Source organism: Scyliorhinus torazame, chromosome 5 (genome assembly GCF_047496885.1).
Source record: "Scyliorhinus torazame isolate Kashiwa2021f chromosome 5, sScyTor2.1, whole genome shotgun sequence".
NCBI classification, from domain to species: domain Eukaryota; kingdom Metazoa; phylum Chordata; class Chondrichthyes; order Carcharhiniformes; family Scyliorhinidae; genus Scyliorhinus; species Scyliorhinus torazame.
In genome coordinates this window covers 279,946,378-279,968,073 of record NC_092711.1, presented here as the reverse complement: position 1 = coordinate 279,968,073, position 21,696 = coordinate 279,946,378, and the positions used below count along the sequence as shown (strand labels likewise).

Here is a 21,696-nt window from a genome sequence, read left to right as displayed (position 1 = left end):
TGGGCAGGCAATGGCGTGGCCGCAGTCTGAATGTGTGAGGAGAGGTGTGTCTCGGGTTGTGTGTGTGTGTGTGTGCGGCGGGGGGGTGGTTAGAGTGGGCTGGGCTCCGGGGGAGTGCCGGAAGGGGGGTCCGTGCCGGGGAGGGGGATGGGGGGTCCGTGCCGGGGAGGAGGTTGGGGGGGTCCGTGCCGGGGAGGAGGTTGGGGGGGTCCGTGCCGGGGAGGGGGATGGGGGTCCGTGCCGGGGAGGAGGTTGGGGTCCGTGCCGGGGAGGAGGTTGGGGTGGGTCCGTGCCGGGGAGGAGGTTGCGGGGGGGTCCGTGCCGGGGAGGGGGATGGGGGGTCCGTGCCGGGGAGGAGGTTGGGGTCCGTGCCGGGGAGGAGGTTGGGGGGGGGATCCTTGCAGGGGAGGGGGATGGGGGGTCCGTGCCAGGGAGGAGGTTGGGGGGGGGGGGGTCCGTGCCGGGGAGGGGGATGGGGGGTCCGTGCCGGGGAGGAGGTTGGGGGGGGGTCCGTGCCGGGGAGGAGGTTGGGGGGGGGGTCCGTGCCGGGGAGGGGGATGGGGGGTCCGTGCCGGGGAGGAGGATGAGGTCCGTGCCGGGGAGGAGGTTAGGGGGGGGGGTCCGTGCCGGGGAGGGGGATGGGGGGTCCATGCCGGGGAGGAGGTTGGGGTCCGTGCCGGAAAGGAGGTTGGGGGGGGGGTCCGTGCCGGGGAGGGGGATGGGGGGTCCGTGCCGGGGAGGAGGTTGGGGGGGGGTCCGTGCTGGGGAGGGGGATGGGGGGTCCGTGCCGGGGAGGAGGTTGGGGTCCGTGCTGGGGAGGAGGTTGGGGGGGTCCGTGCCGGGGAGGAGGTTGGGGGGGGGGTCCGTGCTGTGGAGGAGGTTGGGGGGGTCCGTGCCGGGGAGGGGGATGGGGGGGCCCGTGCCGGGGAGGAGGTTGGGGGGGTTCATGCCGGGGAGGGGGATGGGGGGGGTCCGTGCCGGGGAGGAGGTTGGAGGGGGTCCGTGCCGGGGAGGGGGATGCGAGGGCAAGTGAGTTGGTCCGCCTGGCCAGGTGCCAGCCTCCAACAGTTGGACCCATGCGGTCCATGCCACCTGGCTGGGGGGAGGAGGGGATATGGGCAATGATGACATGTCGTCGTTCCCCTCCCCCCCACCAGGCTGTCATGTTTTCCGATCATCCAGCGATGTTGGCCGCCGTGGCGGCAGCAGCTAATGTCTATGTTGCCCTGGATGAGGAGGAGTGTGCCAGAGAGGCGGCGCAGGCTGCCGCAGAGGGACAGGCGGCAGCCGCCCAGGCTGGAGGGACACATGACCGACAGGACGAGTAGGGGGAGGAGGACGTCGCGGCCCCACGGCAACGGAGGCACCCGAGGGCGCCCCGTGTGTACCGGCCCCGGCAGTCATACCAGGACCTCACGGACCGGGAATGCAGGAGGAGACTCCGGATGAGACGGGAAACCGTGGCACACATCTGCCACACCTGTCACCGCATGGCACTGGCGGGGGACACCCTCTCCCCGTGTCCGTCAAGGTTACGGTGGCCCTGAACATTTATGCAACGGGGTCATTCCAGGCACCGAGTGGGGACCTGTCCGGCATATCGCAGACAGCGGTGCATCGGTGCATCCGGGCAGTGACAGAGGCCCTATATGCCATGGCTCACCGCTACATCCGCTTCCCTGTGGACCGGGCCAGCCAAGATGCCCGGGCCGTGGGCTTCTCTGCCGTGGCCGGGTTCCCCATGGTCCAGGGCGCGATTGATGGGATGCACGTCGCCGTGCGGCCACCTGCAGATAACAGGGCCGTGTTCACCAATAGAAAGGGGACCTATTTGATGAACATACAGGTAGTCTGCGACCACCGCATGATGATCCTGCACGTCTGCGCCCGTTACCCAGGCAGTGTACACGACTCATACGTGTTGTCGCGGTCATCCATCCCCGGCATGTATGAGGGACGCCATCCCCGGCTGAGGGGCTGGTTGCTGGGCGACAGGGTCTACCCATTGCGATCGTGGCTGATGACGCCTATACGGAGGCCACGCAATGAGGTGGAGAACCGCTACAATGATGCCCACGTAGCGACAAGGGGAGTGATAGAGAGGTGCTTTGGCGTGCTGAAGATGCGTTTCAGGTGCCTGGACCTCTCTGGGGGCGCCCTCCAGTATCGGTCAGATAGGGTGGGCTGCATCATTGTGGTGTGCTGCGTCCTGCACAACATAGCCCAACAGGGGGGCGATGTGCCGCAGGCAGAGGAGGGCGGAGTGGAGGAGCAGCAGGAAGAGGCGCAGTCCTCCCCAGATGAGGGGGATGGGGGTAATGGTCAGGGCAGACGGGGTCGACACAGGTGGGTGCCTGTCCACCGTTACCGGCTGGCCCAGCGGGCACAGGACAGACTGATAGCCGCCCGCTTCACTGACTAGATGGGCGTGGGAATCGGGTAGTATGGCCACAGACCGCACACCATGGCAACAGCCGACCACCCACACCCCCCACCCATCCAGCACCCTCACCCCCCTCCCCAACCCCACCCACCCCACCCGCATGCACCCCCCCCCCCCCCCCCCCCCCCCCATTGCCGATCCACCTGCGGCACAACGGGCCGGGCTCACACAGTTGCGGGTGGACGCGTGTCTATTGCAGGCCATGGAGGATGATGACAACCCGCCCTGTGGTGAGCTCCTGGCTCCACATCGTTGGACTATGTCTGACCCATGGCCACAGTACCACCATCCACCCGGACCATCCCTGCATGCGGCTGTGACACTGCAGCGCACGGTCCCGTCCTCTGCCCGGGGGATGTTAATGGCGGCCCAGGGGGAAGGGGGCAGACTCACCTGGGGTTGAGGTAAGACCACCTCACACACACACTTGCGCTCAACGTACATGACACCCCCGCACGCTTTGGACAGAGCACAAAGGCAGCTTCTGTAGGTGTAACATTGACTTTAATAACCAAACGAGTTCATGCACGTGCCCTAGCCCCTAAAACTCATCTGTGCCCTGCACCCGTGCCAACTTACTCAGTGTCTAATTGTTTGGCCTTACGGGCCCTTTGACTACGTCTACGTGGTTCCCCAGACGGTACAGCAGAACTGGAGGTGGACTCCTGTGATTCCTGCCCTCTGACACTGGATCCCTTTGGCGGCCGTTTCCTGGGGCGTCCTGGCCTAGATGGGCCAGGCTGCGGCCCGGGCGACTGGGATGGCGAGCTGCCAGCCTGTCCTGCCCGTTGCCCACCCGATGCACCTGGGACGGAAGGGGGGGAGTCCGAGGTGTCGCGGTGTTCCGGGACCTCCCCTACAGGGGGAGCCGGGACGGACCACACCACCCCCTCCTCCCTCGGGGTGCCCGATGGCCCCCAGGCCTCTACATGGGTGGGGGATGCGAACGGACTGGCCATCCGACGCCCCCCCCCCCCCGACATCTGGCACTGCTAGTCCTGGAGGCTCGTGCTGGTATCGACAGGGGTCTGCAGGTTTGCAGCCATGGAGCCCAGGGGGTTGGCAAACCCTGTCTGTGACAGTGCGACGCCGGCTCGCACATGGCCACTGGCGCCGATGCCCTCAGCGATGGCCTGCAGAGACTGGGCCATGGCCTGCAGAGACTGGGCCATGGCCTGCAGAGACTGGGCCATGGCCTGCTGAGACTGGGCTATGGTGTTGAACGCCTCTGCCATCTGGCGCTGGCACTGGCTCATGGCCTCCTGTGAGAGGGCAGCCATTTCCTGGGCCACAGACGCCGCCTGCACGGAAAGCCCCAGGCCTCACAAACCGTTCCCCATGTCTGACACCGTCGCACCCATTGCCTCCACCGCGGACGCCACCCATGCGGTGTCGGCCTGGGTGGCATGCATGACAGGCACCACTCCCAGCTCCTGGACGCGGGTGGACTCCTCCACCTGCGACCGCAGCCGCCGCAGACGGCCGTCACCCTCTTCGCTCGTCTCCGGGTCGGTGGTTGCATCGGATCTATGTGTGGGTGTGGTAACTGCAGGAACCCGGGATACATCTGGGCGGCAGATGTTCGCTTGGGCTGGGCTGCCCTCCGACCGCCCGGCCCCTCTGCTGCTCCTACCTCCACCTGCTGTACCGGGACGGCTGTGTTGTGCGCACCAGTGAGTGTAGCAGACGCCTCATCACTAAAGTGCCCAACCGAGGTGAGTGTTTCTGCGATGGTGGAGGGTGTTGGTGACAGCAGTGGCATTGTGTCGTGCTCTTCGTCCCACTCGGAGTCCATGGCACTTTGGGGTGGGGGTTCGTCTCCACCCATCCACTCTGAGTCACTGTTCGGTATTTCGTCTTCCTGGGTAGTGCTGTCCCGGGTAGGGGTGTCCTGGGCAGTGCTGTCCCGGGTAGTGGTGTCCTGGGTAGTGGTGTCCTGGGTAGTGGTGTCCTGGGCAGTGGTGTCCTGGGTAGTGGTGTCCTGGCTCGGATGTGATGGGGGCCTGTGGCTGCCCCCCTCATCGCTGGGTGGTCGCTCTCGCACGTGACGGGGGTGTCGTCTCCCTGTTGCTCCAGGTCTCTCCGTCTCCCGTGGTGTGCGAGGGGCATCCTGCGGGCGTCGCATGCTGGATGGTCCAGGTCTCTCTGTCTCCCGTGGCCTCCGAGGGGCATCCTGCGGGCGTCGCATGCTGGAGGGTCTGGGTCTCTCTGTCTCCCGTGGCCTCCGAGGGGCATCCTGCGGGCGTCGCATGCTGGAGGGTCCGGGTCTCTCTGTCTCCCGTGGCCTCCGAGGGGCATCCTGCGGGCGTCGCATGCTGGAGGGTCCGGGTCTCTCTGTCTCCCGTGGCCTCCGAGGGGCATCCTGCGGGCGTCGCATGCTGGAGGGTCCGGGTCTCTCTGTCTCCCGTGGCCTCCGAGGGGCATCCTGCGGGCGTCGCATGCTGGAGGGTCCGGGTCTCTCTGTCTCCCGTGGCCTCCGAGGGGCATCCTGCGGGCGGTCTGCATCTGCGGGGATGGGTGCCTGGACGTTTGGTCCTGCGATACACAATGAAGCATGCATGGTTAGACATCAGGCAGTGATCAGGTGATATGGGGGAGGGGGATATAGGGGAGGGGGGATATGGGGACGGGCTGTCGGTGGCTCACTTGCTAGTATGCCCCCGATCTCTGCATCAGCAACCTCCCGGTCCTCAGGTCCGCCAGCCAGTTCCAGGGCCCTTTCCTCGTGTTCGGTCAGTGGCCTCTCATCAGCGGGGCCTCCTCCAGTCCTCACATGCTCCCTATTGTTGTGTGCGCGCTTCTCCTGTGGGGGGGGGGGGGTGTCAGGGGTAAAAGGCAACACTGTTAGGCAGGTATATGAATGCACACCATCGGTTGCGCGTGCATTGCAGAGGTTATGGTTAGGGCTGGATTCACTTGGGGATATGGGGGATATGGGGGAGGGGGGATATGGGGGAGGGGGGATATAGGGGAGGGGGGATATGGGGGAGGGGGGGTATGGGGGGGGTATGAGGGATATGGGGGAGGGGGGATATGGGGAGGGGATATATGGGGGAGAGGGGATATGGGGGATATGGGAGAGGGGGGTTATGGGGGATATGGGCGAGGGGGGATATGGGGAGGGGGATCTGGGGTAGGGGGGATATGGGGGAGGGGGATATGGGGGAGGGGGGATATGGGGGAGGGGGGATATGGGGGAGGGGGGATATGGGGAGGGGGATATGGCGGAGGGGGGATATGGTGGAGGGGGGATATGGGGGAGGGGGGATATGGGGGAGAGGGGATATGGGGGAGGGGGGATATGGGGGAGGGGGGATATGGGGGAGGGGGGATATGGGGGAGGGGGGATATGGGGGAGGGGGGATATGGGGAGGGGGGATATGGGGGAGGCTCACCCTGCCTGCTCTGACGAGGTCGTTCACCTTCTTGTGGCACTGGGTGCCTGTCCGTGGTGTCAGGGCCGCAGCGGTGACGGCCTCTGCCACTTCCCTCCACAGACGCTGGCTGTGGTGTGGGGCAACTCTGCGGCCGTGCCCGGGATACAGGGCGTCCCTCCTCTGCTCCACCGCGTCCAGGAGCGCCTCCACATCCCGTGACTCGAACCTCGGGGCTGAGCGGCGGCCAGCCATCCAGTCGGGTGTTGCGGTCGGGTGTTCCGGACGGGTGGGGGGGAGCAGCGCGGCCTTATGAGCTGTCACGCCGTGCGGCGCCTATGACGCTGCACGGCGTGAACCACGTGCGCAAGCGCGGATCCCGTTACGTCGCTGCTAGCCCATTTCGGGCCGGAGACTTTCGACCCATTTTTCCGACGCAAGTCGGATTTGCGCCGTTTTTTGCGCCGATCGGCGGACTTTCCGCCGATAACGGAGAATTTCGCCCCTGGGATCCGGTGCCCGGGGTCCCCTACCTTGATGGGGGGTGCGTGTGCAGGGCGGGGTCCCAGCACAAGCGGCTTGTTAGATGACACACTGAGAGATGGCAAGGAATATAAAGGGGGGGGGATTAGACGGTACAGGGCTGGAAGCCATAACTGTTTGTCGGTCTCACACCCTCTCCTATTTCTTACAGATATCACATGATGGATGATATTGTGAACCCCGCAGCAGCTGCCCTCACAAAAGCAGTCCACCCAACCAGACACCAGAGAAGGTGGCAGCAACAGCGTCGACAGAGACTTGAGGCGGCAGCCCATTTGCAGTGGTCTGCCCAATACCCTGAGACCCCAGTCGCCCATCAGGCCAGGGAGAGATGCAAAGGGGGAGGCCGATGACAGCCCAAGGTGTACAGGATTCGCTAGTCATTCGAAGAGATGTCGGACAGAGTGTGGTGTAGGAAGGAGACACTGCCTCAAGAAGGGGATGGTGTGACACATGCCATGCACTTGTGGACTTGGCACGATGTGGAGGAGGAGGAGAATACCCATTCACGTTGACTATCAAGATCAAAGACCTTTGACAAGGTGCCGCATAGGAGACTGTTAAAGAAGTTAAGAGCTCATGGTGTTAAGGGTAAGATCCTGGCATAGATAGAGGATTGGCTGACTGGCAGAAGGCAGAGTGTGGAGATAAAGGGTTTTTTCAGGATGGCAGCCAGGGACTAGTGGTGTGCCTCAGGGGTCAGTGCTGGGACCACAACTTTTCACAATATACATTAATGATCTCGAAAAAGGGACTGAAGATGTTGCTGCTAAGTCTGCAGATGATACAAAGATCTGTAGAGGGACATATATTATTGACGAAGCAGGGGGGGGGGGGCTGCAGAAGGACTTGGACAGGCTAGGAGAGTGGGCAAAGAAGTGGCAGATGGAATACAATGTGGAAAAATGTGAGGTTATGCATTTTGGAAGGAGAAATGGAGACATAGACTATTTTCTAAATGGGGAAATGCCTAGGAAATCAGAAGTACAAAGGGACTTGGGAGTCCTTTTTCACGATTCTCTTAAGGTTAATGTGCAGGTTCAGTCAGCAGTTGGGAAGGCAAATGCAATGTTAGCATTTATGTCGAGAGGGCTAGAATACAAGTGCAGGGATGTACTTCGGAGGCTGTATAAGGCTCTGATCAGACCCCATTTGGAGTATTGTGAGCGGTTTTTGGCGCCGTATCTAAGGAAGGATGTGCTGGCCTTGGAAACGGTCCAGAGGAGGTTCACAAGAATGATCCCTGGAATGAAGAACTTGTCATATGAGGAACGGTTGAGGACTCTGGATCTATACTCATTGGAGTTTAGAAGGATGAGAGGGGATCTTATTGAAACTTACAGGATACCGCGAGACCTGGATAGAGTGGACGTGGAGAAGATGTTTTCACTTGTAGGAAAAGCTAGAACCAGAGGACAAAATCTCAGACTAAAGGGACGATCCTTTAAAACATAGATGAAGAGGAATTTCTTCAGCCAGAGGGTGGTGAATTTGTGGAACTCTTTGCCGCAGAAGGCTGTGGAGACCAAATCACTGAGTGTCTTTAAGGCAGAGATAGATATGTTCTTGATTAATAAGGGGATCAGGGGTTATGGGGAGAAAACAGGAGAATGGGGATGAGAAAAATATCAGCCATGATTGAATGGCGGAGCAGGATCGATGGGCCGAGTGGCCTAATTCTGCTCCTGTGTCTTATGGTCTTATAGCCTTATGGAGATTCTGCAGGAGAATGGAGATGTGGTCAGTGAGAGGGAAATATTGGTATTTCTGGCATGAACAATTCACATGTTACTGGTCATCTGGGTGGGTGCCGGTGGATACTCACCCCTGCGGCACAGGGCAATCTTGACGCAGTGACACCCCAGCAACCTCCAGGGACCTGTTCCTCAGCGAGATTGAGGACTCTGATGTCCATTACCCTGCCGCCCTTCTGCACCCTATCCCATCTGTTGTGGGACAACTTCTCCTGCAGGGACAGAGAGTGGGCATCTTGAACCAAATGCTTCATTCATCATAGGGCGGGGGGTTGCTATGACGGGGGTCAGGCGTAGGCACCGCCGCTGGCCATGGGTGGGGGTGCAGATTGGTGCCAGAGTATGCTGGCGCATAGGTGTAGTATTGTGCTGGGGAGCGATGCCAACTGTAGGGCCGTGGGAAGCGGCTGGGGGTGGATGATGGGTGACTGGTGCCAGGGGATCGATGACAACTCACCCATGCAGCCCGGTGGGTGTTGTTCAGCATCTTGCAGCACTGGGGGGGCGGTCCTCCTGGTGACACTCCCGTGCTGATGGCTGATGGCCGCTGCCACGGTCTCCCAGGCGGCACTGCCTGCCCTGTGGCTGACTCTCTGACCCCTCGGGGCAACAAGGTATCAAATCTGGACTCCACCGCGTCCAACAGTTGGGCCAGGTCAACATCACCAAAACGTGGGGCTGGTCAGCGTGGTGGCATGGCTGTGAGCAGTCTGGGGTTTGCTCTGCAGGATCAATTTAACTGTTGCCCCCCTTGTTAGCGGGGAGCTATTGAACACGATCCATGCGAATCAGCTGGTGGGACAGTCTTTTCTGTCGTGGAGCACGTGGGGCATCATTAAGTGCCCTAATTAACGGTAGATACCGGTGACGGCCTCGCCGGGTCAGCTATTGGGAAAAACCCAGCAGTCCCCTTTCTGTTAGTTCGACGCCGCTATTCTGGCTGAAATGAAGGCAGGAGAAGTGCTCCATAAAGACCCCTCTCTGCACTATTTTCCCTCTTTGTTGCCTGAGCTCCACTTCCATTTTATGTTCTGCCTAAGAGGGACTGCAACTGTTGACCCCATACCTGAAGCAGGTTACTCTTGACAGGGCAGAAAATTCCTCTGGCCTCCCTGCCTGCATACAGCAACATTCCCTTGAAAATCTAAAAACGTAGAGAAACCTCTCCAAGAGCACAATACAGTATGAACACAAACCCAACACTAGCAGAGGTAGTCAAGCACACCTCACCTAAAAGTTAGGAACATAGGACCAGGGGTAGGCCATTCTGCTCATTGAACCTGCTCCGCCATTTAATGTAATCATGGTTGATCAGACAATTCAATGCCTTTGACACCCACTGCCCCATAACCCTTTAAGTTATTGTTAATAAGGAATCTCTGAAGCTCTGCTTGGGCAAGGTTCTCCGGTCCGCCAGCAGCGTTTTCCTGGGTGGCATGCGTTTGCCGGCAGCGGGATTCTTTGTTCCCGCCACTTGTCAATGGGATTCAACATTGTGGCTATACCATGCCGCCGGGAAGCCTGCGGGCGTGGGTGCACTGCCAGCGCAATGGAGAATCCTGCCGGCGGAGAATCCAGCTGGCAATGTCTGCGCCCTCTGTGGAGGAGAATCCCAAAGACTCACAACGGTCTGTATAATAGGGACATTGGATGATATTCCTTCAAATAATCCCGGTGGCGGGTTCCTCGTACATGTTTAGCTTGGAATGATCAGGAAAGGGTTTTAATTGGACCTGTCTTCAAAGCTGATTGCTGTAGCAATACACCCATTCTGCTAGCTTCCAATGCACTTATGACATGTCTGCACTGGCCAGCATGTACTGCACTGATCACTGTAGAAGTGACTGAAGCTTCCAGCAGCCATTACTTGACATTTGGGCTCCTGTAGCCCTTTAAAATTACTAACTGGACAACCGCTCTTTTCTTGTGGGTAGCTGTTTCTTCCAAAACGATTACATTTTAAAATGACCCAGATGTGGGAGCATTCAGGCACAATGTCTTATGTTGCGAAGTTCTGTGCCCGACCACCTCCGTGGCTGCCTCCGCAGCCATTTGAAAATTCAGCCCAAAGAACTTTCATCGGAACTGCTTAGTATTTCCAGCATTTTCTGTTTTCATTTCAGATTTCCAGAATGTCCCAGCATTTTGCTGTGACTGTCTTCATTTATCTTGCCGTATCCAATTTAACATTGAATTCACGCATCCCGAATTACACTTTGTGGTATTATAGGTATTACAGTACCTGAGAGGCTGGAGTACCATTGGTAGAACAAATCCGCCAGCGCCTGTTAGAGAAAGACACCCTGGGTCTTAGGGAGGCACGGGCCCTTGCAGGCTCCCTGGACGTGGCCTCCAGGAACGCCCGCGCCTACGTTCCCGACCGCGCGGCAGCCCCCTGGGCAGCGTGGAACTTTGCAGCGGCCAACCCAGAGACTTCCCCCGTTTCCCCGCGGGCCTGCGCTGCAAGGCGGCCTGGCAACCCCGGGGGCCCCGCTGCTACTTTTGCGGGCAGGCCAAGCACCCCCGCCAGCGCTGCCCGGCCCGCGCATCCACCTGCAGGGGATGCGGCAAAAAGGGCCATTTCGTGGGGGTATGTCAGGCACGAGCGGTGGCCGCGGTCTCCAGCGGCGAATCTGGACCGCCACCCAAACTTCTCCACAGGCCCCATGTGGCCAGCGGTCGCCACCACCCACATATCCCAGGGGCACGTGCGGACCACGGGCGCCGCCATCTTGTTCCACGGACGCCATGCTTGAGGGATGGGCGCCGCCATTTTCTGCACCCCCGGCCATGTGCGACCAACGGGCGACGCCGTCGTTGCTGAACCCCCAGGACCCCAGCTCGGCCGACCACACACTGCCTGAACAGAATTCCCAAGTACTGCGATTGGCCTCGGTGACTCTGGACCAATCTCAACCTCGAACACTCTCAACTGCTATGACGACCGTTTTCATCAACGGGCACGAGACGTCCTGCTTAATTGACTCTGGGAGCACGGAGAGCTTCATACACCCCAACACGGTAAGGCGCTGTTCCCTCCTCATCCACCCTGTTAATCAAAAAATCTCACTGGCCTCCGGTTCCCACGGGTCTGCCCACTGGAGATAAAGGGGTTGTGTTTAGCAAACCTCACAGTCCAGGGAAGGGAGTTCAAAAATTTCCGTCTCTACGTCCTTCCCCACCTCTGCGCGGCTACACTCCTGGATTTGGACTTCCAGTGTAACCTTCAAAGTCTGACCTTCCAATTCGGCGGCCCTATACCCCCCCTTACTGTCTGCGGCCTCGTGACCCTTAAGGTCGACCCACCTTCCCTGTTTGCGAACCTCACCCCGGATTGCAAACCCGTCGCCACCAGGAGCAGACGCTACAGTGCCCAGGACCGGATCTTTATTAGGTCAGAGGTCCAAAGACTACTGAGGGAAGGGGGTTATTGAAGCCAGTAACAGCCCCTGGAGAGCTCAAGTAGTGGTGGTAAAGACCGGGAAACATATATAGAGAAGCATAGGATGGTCATCGACTACAGTCAGACCATCAACAGGTTTACGCAGCTGGACGCATACCCCTCCCCCGCATATCCGACCTAGTGAACAGGATCGCGCATTATAAGGTCTTCTCCACGGTGGATCTCAAGTCCGCCTATCACCAGCTCCCCATCCGCACTTGTGACCGCAAATACACTGCCTTCGAGGCAGACGGGCGGCTCTGTCACTTCTTAAGGGTTCCCTTTGGTGTCACTAATGGGGTCTCGGTCCTCCAGCATGAGATGGACCGAATGGTTGACCGGTACGGTTTATGGGCAACATTCCTGTATCTCGATAATGTCACCATATGCGGCCATGACCAGCAGGACCACGACACCAACCTCCAAAAATTTCTCCAGACCGCTAAAATCCTTAACCTAACATATAATAAGGATAAATGCGTGTTTAGCACCGACCGTTTGGCCATTCTCGGCTACGTAGTGTGAAATGGAGTTATAGGCCCCGACCCTGAACGCATGCGCCCCCTTATGGAGTTCCCCCTCCCTCACTGCTCTAAGGCCCTAAAATGCTGCTTCGGGTTTTTTAGCTATTACGCCCAGTGGGTCCCCAACTACGTGGACAAGGCCCGTCCCCTGATCCAATCCACAGCTTTTCCCCTGTCGATGGAGGCCCGCCAGGCCTTCAGTCGCATCAAAGCAGACATTGCAAAGGCCACGATGCACGCCATCGACGAGTCCCTCCCCTTCCAGGTCGCGGGCGATGCGCCCTACGTAGCTCTGGCGGCCACCCTCAACCAAGCGGGCAGACCCGTGGCCTTCTTCTCCAGTACCCTCCATGCTTCCGAAATCCGCCACTCCTCAGTCGAAAAGGAGGCCCAGGCCATAGTAGAAGCTGTGTGACATTGGAGGCATTACCTTGCCGGCAGGGGATTCACTCTCCTCACGGACCAACGGGCGGTGGCTTTCATGTTCGATAATGCACAGCCGGGCAAGATAAAAAATGACAAGATCTTGCGGTGGAGGATCAAACTCTCCACCTACAACTACGAGATCTTGTATCGTCCCGGGAAGCTAAATGAGCCTCCTGGCGCCCTGTCCCGCGGCACATGGGCCACCGCACAAGTGGACCGCCTCCGATCTCTCCACGAGGACCTCTGCCACCCGGGGGTCACTCGCCTTTTCCATTTCGTCAAGACCCGCAACCTGCCCTACTCCATCGAGGAGGTCAGGACAGCCATCAGGGACTGCCAAATCTGCGCGGAGTGCAAACCGCACTTCTACCGGCCAGAGAGAGCGCACCAGATAAAGGCTTCCCGTCCCTTTGAACGCTTCAGCATGGACTTCAAATGCTCCCGTCCCTCCACCGACCGCAACACGTACTTCCTGAATGTGATTGACGAGTACTCCCGGCTCCCATTCATCATCCCCTGCCCCGACATGACCGCCTCCACCGTCATCAAGGCCCTCCATAGCATCTTTGCACTGTTTGCGTTCCTCACTTACATACACAGCGATAGGGGGTCCTCCTTTATGAGCGACAAACTGCGTCAATTCCTGCTCAGCAAGGCCATCACCTCGAGCAGGACGACCAGTTACAACCCCCAGGGTAACGGACAGGTAGGGAGGGAGAACGGAACGGTCTGGAAGACCGTCCTACTGGCCCTACGGTCCAGGAACCTCCCAGTCTCCTGCTGGCAAGAAGTCCTCCTGGATGCCCTCCACTCCATCCGGTCACTACTTTGTACAACCACTAATCAGAGACCTCACGAACGTCTCCTGGTCTTCCCTAGGAAGTCCTCCTCTAGGATCTCGCTCCCAACCTGGCTGGCAGCACCCGGACCCATCCTGCTCCGAAAACACGTGCGGGCGCACAAGTCGGACCCGTTGGTCGAGAGGGTCCATCTGCTCCATGCTAATCCCTAGTATGCCTATGTGGCATACCCCGACGGCCGACAAGATACGGTGTCCCTACGGGACCTGGCGCCCGCCGGAACTCCACGCACATTCCAGCCACCAGTCCCACCCTCCCCTCCACCGCAGCACCTTACAGGAGTATCGGTCCTTCCGCCGCCCCTGCCTAGGCCCCCCCATTCACCGACGCCCCCTGCAGGCACTCCCTCCCCAGGTCAGCGGTTTTCCCCACCAGCGCCGTCTAGGGGTGACGAAGCTGCCATGGAGATCGAAGCCACGCTCCCGGAGTCACAGACACCTGAGCCTTCACCGGAGTCACCACCGAGGCTCCGACGATCACAGAGAATGACCAGGGCCCCCGATTGACTGATTGCTTCATTTTAACTGTGATCTGTAAATATAAAACACCAAATGTACATAGCTACCAGACTTGTAAATAGTTACTCAACACTGTACGGAGGTATTACGGTACCTCCATAACTAATTCTACCATGTTGTTATGTTTTGTAGTTGCTGGCCACCACCCCCGCCGGACCTTTTTTTAACAGGGGGTGAATGTGGTATTATAGGTATTACGGTACCTGAGAGGCTGAAGTACCACTGGTAGAACCTGTATGCTTGCTATTGGCTAGAGTGTATAATAGCTCTGCCCTGATAGGCGGGGTATAAGAACCCGTGCCATCCCAGCAGCCCTCATTCTGTACCTGAGCTGCAGGAGGAAACATCTAGCTTATTAAAGCCTTCAGTTGGACTATAACCTCGTTTTAGTGGTCATTGATCGTGCATCACACTTCACTTTCCGTTTCTGCACAGCTAATTTCACAATTTCAATCTGATTGATTAAGGAGATTCGCAGTTCTTTGCTCAGGTTGTACTTTCAGCAGTTTGCCATGCAAAAATATTAAGAAACCTAAACATACATGGGACAAGTCTGACAACCAAAACACATGGCTAGATGCCCCGCTACAGCACACTATGGTCCACTACTTCAACAATAGATAGTGTTTAAATGTACCTGGTCTCCAATGGAATGTTGCTGTTAAGTACCCAGCTGTTATGTAGTTGTGTTGAATCTTGCTGGGCACTGGCAGGTGGCTCTGTGGAGGCTGGACTGGGCTGGCTTCGCGCAGTCATTGCATTTCTCTGCAGAGAGTCCAATGATTGAGTTTGCTGGCTTCTGCAAGTGCAACCATGTGGCGGTGGGGGTGGTGGTGGTAAGGGTCTGAACGTGAACTTGCTGTGAGAACCAGCAGGTAGTTCTGGAAAAAGAGAAAGGTAAATTTATTGAGAACAATTGGGCAGCATTCCTGTTTCAGTTTATCGCAGAACAAATGTTATTAAAATTGCCAAAAAACGCACCAAAATACTCATGAGCGTGATGATTCACTGATCCACGGGAATGAATGATAATTTAATTCTGCTTCCTAATTGTGTAAATTCAGCATTTAGTTTTACTGTGAAGCTATGCATAACATGCTGGTTCTAGTTCTGTGCTGGATAAGGCAATCAAAGCCACCAATCTGCAGAGGAAAGATAATTTGCCACTGGCTTGGGAGGGGGAAAGGAAAAACAAAAGCCGATAAGCGGAACTTTCCGGCCCTTCCCACTAGCAGGGCCTTCCAGTCCCACCAAGAGGACCGACCCACCGACCCCCCCACCCCCTGCCCCTGCCCCCCATGGCAGGATCCCTGGCAACAGGGCAGGTAAACCATACAAACCACTTAGACTTCGGCAGGACCAGACGATCCTGCCAGTGGCCAATGGTGAACCGCCTCCGCCGCTGGAAAACACGGAAGGGAGGGGGGAGGAGAGAGAGGGGAGGAGAGAGGGGGGAGGGGGGATAGGAGAGGGAGAGGGAGGAGGGGGAGGGCGAGGAGGGAAGGGAGGGGGATGGGGATGGGGAGGGGTGTAATGGGGGAGGGATGGGGGGGGGGGAGGTGCAGGGGGGAGGGGGGTGGAAAACCCGGTCAAATGGACCATTGCAGTTCGCTGATGAGGCAATGCTCCAGCTGTTCGCTCCACACTGATCCATTTCCTGGCCTTGATTGGAATGGTCTCCTCCAGTGATTAGACTACTGAATGCCTCATACTACAAGGCAGAGTGTGGCGCCTCAAACTAATTGGCTTACTTGATTAGCCTTAAGGCTGTGGCAACTCAGTCCTATTGGCAGCTCTATTTCTCATTTGCTGCTTTAACAGGTGAAGGTTTTTAAAGGCCAATTTTTTGCTGCACTGGTGAATACATTTTAAATGAGGAAATCAAAATCACTGAGGATCAACAATTTGACATGAATTAAAACGATTGGGAAAATGGTTTGCAAGGTAAAATTCATAAGGCTGCACCATTAACATGGAGTCTCATTGGATGTGAGCATGTGTGCATGGGTCAAAGTTAGGACAAGAACACCATATCCTGAATGACCCCATTCGAACACCTTTGAGGTTGCACACTGCTAAGCACAGTGCCCCTGAATTCACCCTCCCATGGAGCCATCAAGGCCTCACAAATATAGAATTGTGGACACACCGGTACATTGTTAAGCAGAGCACAAGAATTTTTTACTCCGCATCTCGGTTTTCTGTCAATATCTCACTACTTGAGCGTTGTTGATAGTGCTGGTACTTTCCATTCCCAAGAACCAAGATCTCTTATCTTGATTAATACCAAAGAAAACTTTCAAATTAAATCAAAATGAGGGAAAGGCATCCTTATTTGTCAAAACAAAAACATTTAATAAGTTTACAAAATTTACCACTGACACAGTAGCAAGGGACTTATAAACAGCATTGTAGCTGAATACAATGGACCCTGAAGAGTGATTAAACTGTGTTAATAGTTATGTGATTATTTAACTAAACATGATAAACTAAAGCAATGATAGTTTTAGAATGACGATCTGCCGTATCTTGAAGGACCGGTGACCACCAAATAGATTAACGAATAAATGGTTTATTAAGACAAATAGATATTTACAGAGAGTACGAGAAAGGCTACTGTACTTCACAACTCCAAACTCCGAAATAAAAGTAAAACCCACGCTCAGCCCCAGGATTTACATGTTCTGACCTGATTGGCCTTACGGGTCACATGACCCTCTGGGAACCACCCCCTTAAAGGGGAATGCTACCACATGATTCTTTTTAAAAAAAATCTTTTTATTAGCTTTTCTCATATTTTTAAACAGTTATTGTATGTGTACATTACATTTTTCTTGCCCGCGCTAATTTACTATATTTTACAGCGAGGTTTATTTTGTTCTTCATTTGACTAACTCTTTGTACATTTCGTTGCCCTCTGGATCGGTCTATGATTTCCCCCCCTCCCTATTGGTTTCAGAGCCCTTCCACTTCTCTTGTGGCCGGGCCGGAGAATCGGCGGGGGGCCGCGCGAATCGCGCTACGCCATCCCGACGCCGGGATGCCATTCTCCCGCCAGTGAAAAAAAGGGCATGGCGCATGGCGCTGGGCCACATGGAGAATCGGCGCAAACGGCCGTAGCGGCGATCCTCCGGAGGCGGCGCGATTTTCCGGCCCAAATGGGCCGAGCGGCCATCCGAAAAAGTCCAAGTCCCGCCGGTGCCGTTCTAACATGCTCTGGGCCAGCAGGACCTCGGGGTTGAAGGGTCCGGGGGCGGCTTGTGGGGGGGTCCAACCCTGGGGAGGGCCTCTGTAGTGGCCTGGTCCGCGATCGGCGCCCACCGATCGGCGGGCAGGCCTCTCTGTCAGGGTGGCATCCTTTCCACCGCGCCGGCTCCTGGATCCCTGCGCCATTTGGTGTCAGGGCTGGCACGGGAAAGAAGGCCACTGTGCATTGCGCTAGTTGGCGCCGACCCAACTGCGCATGCGCGGACCCCGCGGTGCCGGATCGACGCCGGGATTGGCAGCTGGAGCGGCGTGGGCTGGCCCCCCCAGGACCCAAGAATAGGGACCGGGATTTTCCACTACCCTGCGGGGTGGGGGTTCCCAGCGGGATGGACTGGCGGAATCCACTCTGGCGTTGGGCCGCCCCAAAGGTGAGGATTTCTCCGCACCTTTAGGGGCCAAACCCTCACCTTGAGTGGTTGGCGCGCTGCCAGCCAGCGGGAAAGACCTTTGGTGCCACGCCAGCCGGGGCCGAACGGACTCTGCCGGCCGGCAGAAGTCCGCGCATGCGCGGGAGCGTCAGCGGCTGCTGACGTCATCCCCGCGCATGCGCAGCGGGGGTCACTTCTGCGTCGGCCATGGCAGAGGGAAAAGCATGCCCCCACGGCACAGGCCCACCTGTGGATAGGTGGGCCCCGATCGTGGGTCAGGCCACCGTGGGTGCACCCCCCGGGGTCAGATCGCCCTGCGCCCCCCCCCCCCAGGACCCCAGAGCCTGCCCACGCTGCCAGTCCCGCCGGTAAGAGAGGTGGTTTAATTCCCGCCGGCGGGACTGGCATGACAGCAGCGGGACTTTGGCCCATAGCGGGCCAGAGAATCGCCGGGGAGGGCCCGCCGACTGGCGCGGCGCGATTCCCGCCCCCGAATCTCTGGCGCTGGAGAATTCGGCGGCCGGCGGGATTCACGCCGCCCTCCTGGCGATTCTCAGACCTGGCGGGGGGTCGGAGAATCCTGCCCAGGGTCTCGGAACCGGCGCTGGAGTGAAGTACTCCCGTTTTGGCACCGGCGCTGGCACTCTGGCGCCAGACCAGAGCATCGCGGCCCAGCTTTCTGTGAACTGTTATGTGAAGAAGTATATTTCCAAGCTTGCAATTAACCCACAAAGTAGTTTGTTAGTTGAAAGTCAGCATTAATTATTTAAATATGAGCAAGGAAAGCAATCTCCCATTCCCAAGAAATCAGCACAGAGAAAAATGTAAAGATAATGGGCTGTTAGATTTCCCAGAAGATACTTCAAAAAGGTTTGATATGACAGAAAACTTTGAGGTCTAAAGAGCAATAAAAGAGCCTTCAAGGAATAAACTACAAACTTAGAAATTAGTTAGGGCAAGACACACAGTTAATTAAAACCACAAGCAAGATGATACCAACTACAAATGCAACACTAAAATGCACTGATGTGACACAAGTCTTCAGCTTTCTGTGAACGGCCCTTTTAACAAGCAAGGCCTTGGAAAAGGTGCTGAGGAAATTTACTTGAATGAAACCAGGCATGGGGGACTTGATTTGTGTGGAGCGACTAGAGAGGCAGAGATTCTTCTCCTTAGAACAGAGAAAGTGCTTTTCTTTGCATAGCACATTGTTATGATTTGGAAAGCATTGCCGAAAGAGTGGTGGAAACACATTCAAAAGTAAACTTGCAAAACGGAATTGGAATCGCGCTTGAAAAGAAAATAATTGCAACATTGTGCGAAAAAGAAAGCGAGTGAGATGGAGTGAATACCTCTTTCAGAGAGCGGGTAAAGAGGCACATAGGCTGAATGATCACCTTCTGTGCTGGAAAATGCTATGACAGTATTTTCCTATTGTTATCAGCTTTTCTGATTCCGTTATGCAACACTTAGCTATCAGAAACATAATACAAGACCATCTTTTCAATCCAAAGTGCAAACGTTCTAGGGCATGATTTACCGGCCACGTCCCACCATAATCAGGCCGGGATGTGGCCGGTACATCCCGAGAGAGGCTTCATTATGCCTCGCGAGATCTAAAGAGATATCGCGATCCAGGCAGGACCTAGTCTCGCAGAGGTAGGTGAGTTTAGAAACCCACTTAACATGGAGTCGGGAGATTCTACATTTAAAATGGTGCATGGGACTCGATTCCCGACCCCTTTCCCAGTGCCCCCAGTTTTCACGAGTTTGGGATAAGAGTGTAGGTTGTGATCCCAGAGTCTGCACCCTTGACCTAGCTAGCTCCACTGTGGGTAAGGCGTCTCCTAGACTCCATAGTTTATGTGGGGTTGAACCAGCTTTTCAAAGACCCATCATTTACAACCCCTCTGAGGTGCCATCGATCATAGTCTATTTGATGGAACCTCCAAAAGGTAAGTTCAGAGGTCTTACCCTGCCCTGATGCCAATCTATGCCCCACCCACTTCACACTTTCATGCTCATTCACCCAGTATACATTCCGTACAGAACCATTGAACCTGACAGTAAAAATGGAATGTTTGAAAAAAACTTGTTAAAAAGTAATTTATTCATAAAAAATGCTTTTTCTACAGCCTTCTAAAAGTGTCAATTATTCAGACCTTTGAAATTATCAGTTGCAGAAACTGTGAGGCGTGAGCATGAGAATTTCTTTATACTTTATTCATTTGATTGCAACTTGGAGAAAGTCTCAGGGCAACTAGGTGGACTACTATGGAAATAATTAATCCTTTTTGGCTGGCTCAAATCCAGTTAGCATGCATCCCCCGAACGTAAATCGAGCCTTTGATGGTACTTTCTCCCATGGAAGGAATGACAGGTAGAGAAGCCTCCAAATTCTACTGCCCGTCACTAAGATGAAAATCTAGCCCCGTTAGCTGTCTTTGATGTGGGTAATGAATACAAATATTTGCTTTAATAATAGATGAAGTACTTGAATGGATTTAAATGTAGAGATTGGGCTTTTATCTTTTTTTTAATATCCTGAAGTCTGTAATGGACACTTAAACCTTTTTTTCATCTCATCGTGGCTCCTGAGGTCTTGCCCATTGTGGATACTGGGTGAATTGGCATGGAGGATGTAAGAGAAAAAGGAGGTGAGTGGAGGATATGGATTCGCATGAGTTGGCACAGAGATGATATAGGTGCAATAAGTAGCTATGTTGGTGCGTAGATGGGGATAGGTTGATATTGAGGGCATGAGGAATCACATGGGTAGCTAGAGGAGCACAGGTTAGCCTGGAGCTTATAATGGGCTGTGGAGGGGCGGATAACATGCATGAGGAGGCATGGTTTGGAATAAATGTGTCATTGGGACCAAGGGTGCGAGGGTGTGAGGGATGTGGGCTTGGCACTTGACAGAACCTGTGGCTGCCTCTGCATTTTTTACGGGACCAGCGGATCTGACTCCAGTTGAACTTTACCTCCCATCCCATCCAGCCCCCACTGCCATCCCAAGCAAAGCTCTGGTGGTTCTGGACAATTCTTCTTCAGTTTTGCCGATTTGGGTAATTTCCTGACTCTGTGCCCCTGACTCAGGGACGTAAATTCTGGCATATTCTACCAGGGTACTGGAACTCTCCTCTAATAGCATAACTGCATGGCTACCTTATCACGCACTTCTTTATTTCAAAAAAAAAATCTCATTCTTGCTCCCACCGGATCTATGCCACTATTTTCAGTCAGCGAGAGGTTTTCATCACAAATATTCCCAATGATACTCCAAGAGGTCCCATGGAATGTGACAAATAGAAATGGGATGCAGAGTGGTTAGCACTTCTGCCTCACAGCGCCAAGGACCCGGGTTCGATTCTGACCTTGTGTGCCTGTCTGTGTGGAGTTTGCATAATCTCCCCGTGTTTGCGTAGGTTTCATCCGGAGACTCTGATTTCCTCCCATATTCCCAGGATGTGCAGGTTAGGTGGATAGGCCATGATCAAAGTGCGGGCATGACGGGGATAGGAAAGGGGGAACGGGCCTAGGTAGAGTGGTCTTTCGGAAGGTCGGTGCAGACTGGATGGGTTGAATGGCTTCCTTCGCATTGTAGGGAGATGGAATCCTCTCTGCAGATGGTCCAGCAAAACCCAGGTAAACGGTGAACCTGCGATTTGAACTTGGTTATGGACATTGGGGGCTGGTTTCTCCGCAGCCCCGTGCCGAAAACGTGTCTGGCGTGGGGGCGGAGAATCGATGTTCACGTGGGAATCATGCCTGGCATCCCACGATTCTCCGGTCCCCGGAGAATCGCTCGCACGCGGATTGCGCTGCGCGGCTGGGGGGCCATTGACAAAGGCCCCCCCCTCCAGCGATTAGGCGGGCAAAACTGGCTGAGTTCCCGATGGTGTGATTCAAACCATGTATTGCCGGTCGAGAACTTCGGGTGGCGGCTGCGGACTCAGTCCGCATCCGCCCTGGTGGGGGCGGTGGGATCGAGCACCAGGGGGGCCGAGGCAGTGATCGGCCGGCTCGGATCCATGGGCGTGCGACATCTGGGGGGGGGAGAACCTACATTTCTGATGCCCCTCCGCGGTCCGCGTCCGCCATGGCGCACGTGTGGCCGCTGCAGGCCGCAGGCATGCGCATGCACGGAACCCCGGCTGGATGTGTGGGGGCCCGT

At 56.2% G+C, this 21,696-nt stretch overlaps 1 protein-coding gene across 3 annotated transcripts in view; it reads right to left on the bottom strand.

Moving 5' to 3' along the window:
• The window catches only part of tenm1 (teneurin transmembrane protein 1), a 1,545,585-nt gene that overhangs the window by 503,205 nt on the left and 1,020,684 nt on the right, over positions 1-21,696 (bottom strand). For all 3 annotated transcript variants that reach the window (XM_072505612.1, XM_072505613.1, XM_072505614.1), the window contains exon 4: positions 14,522-14,765. In XM_072505612.1, coding sequence (XP_072361713.1) covers positions 14,522-14,765 — 244 coding nt within the window. The remainder of the gene's footprint in view (positions 1-14,521; positions 14,766-21,696) is intronic.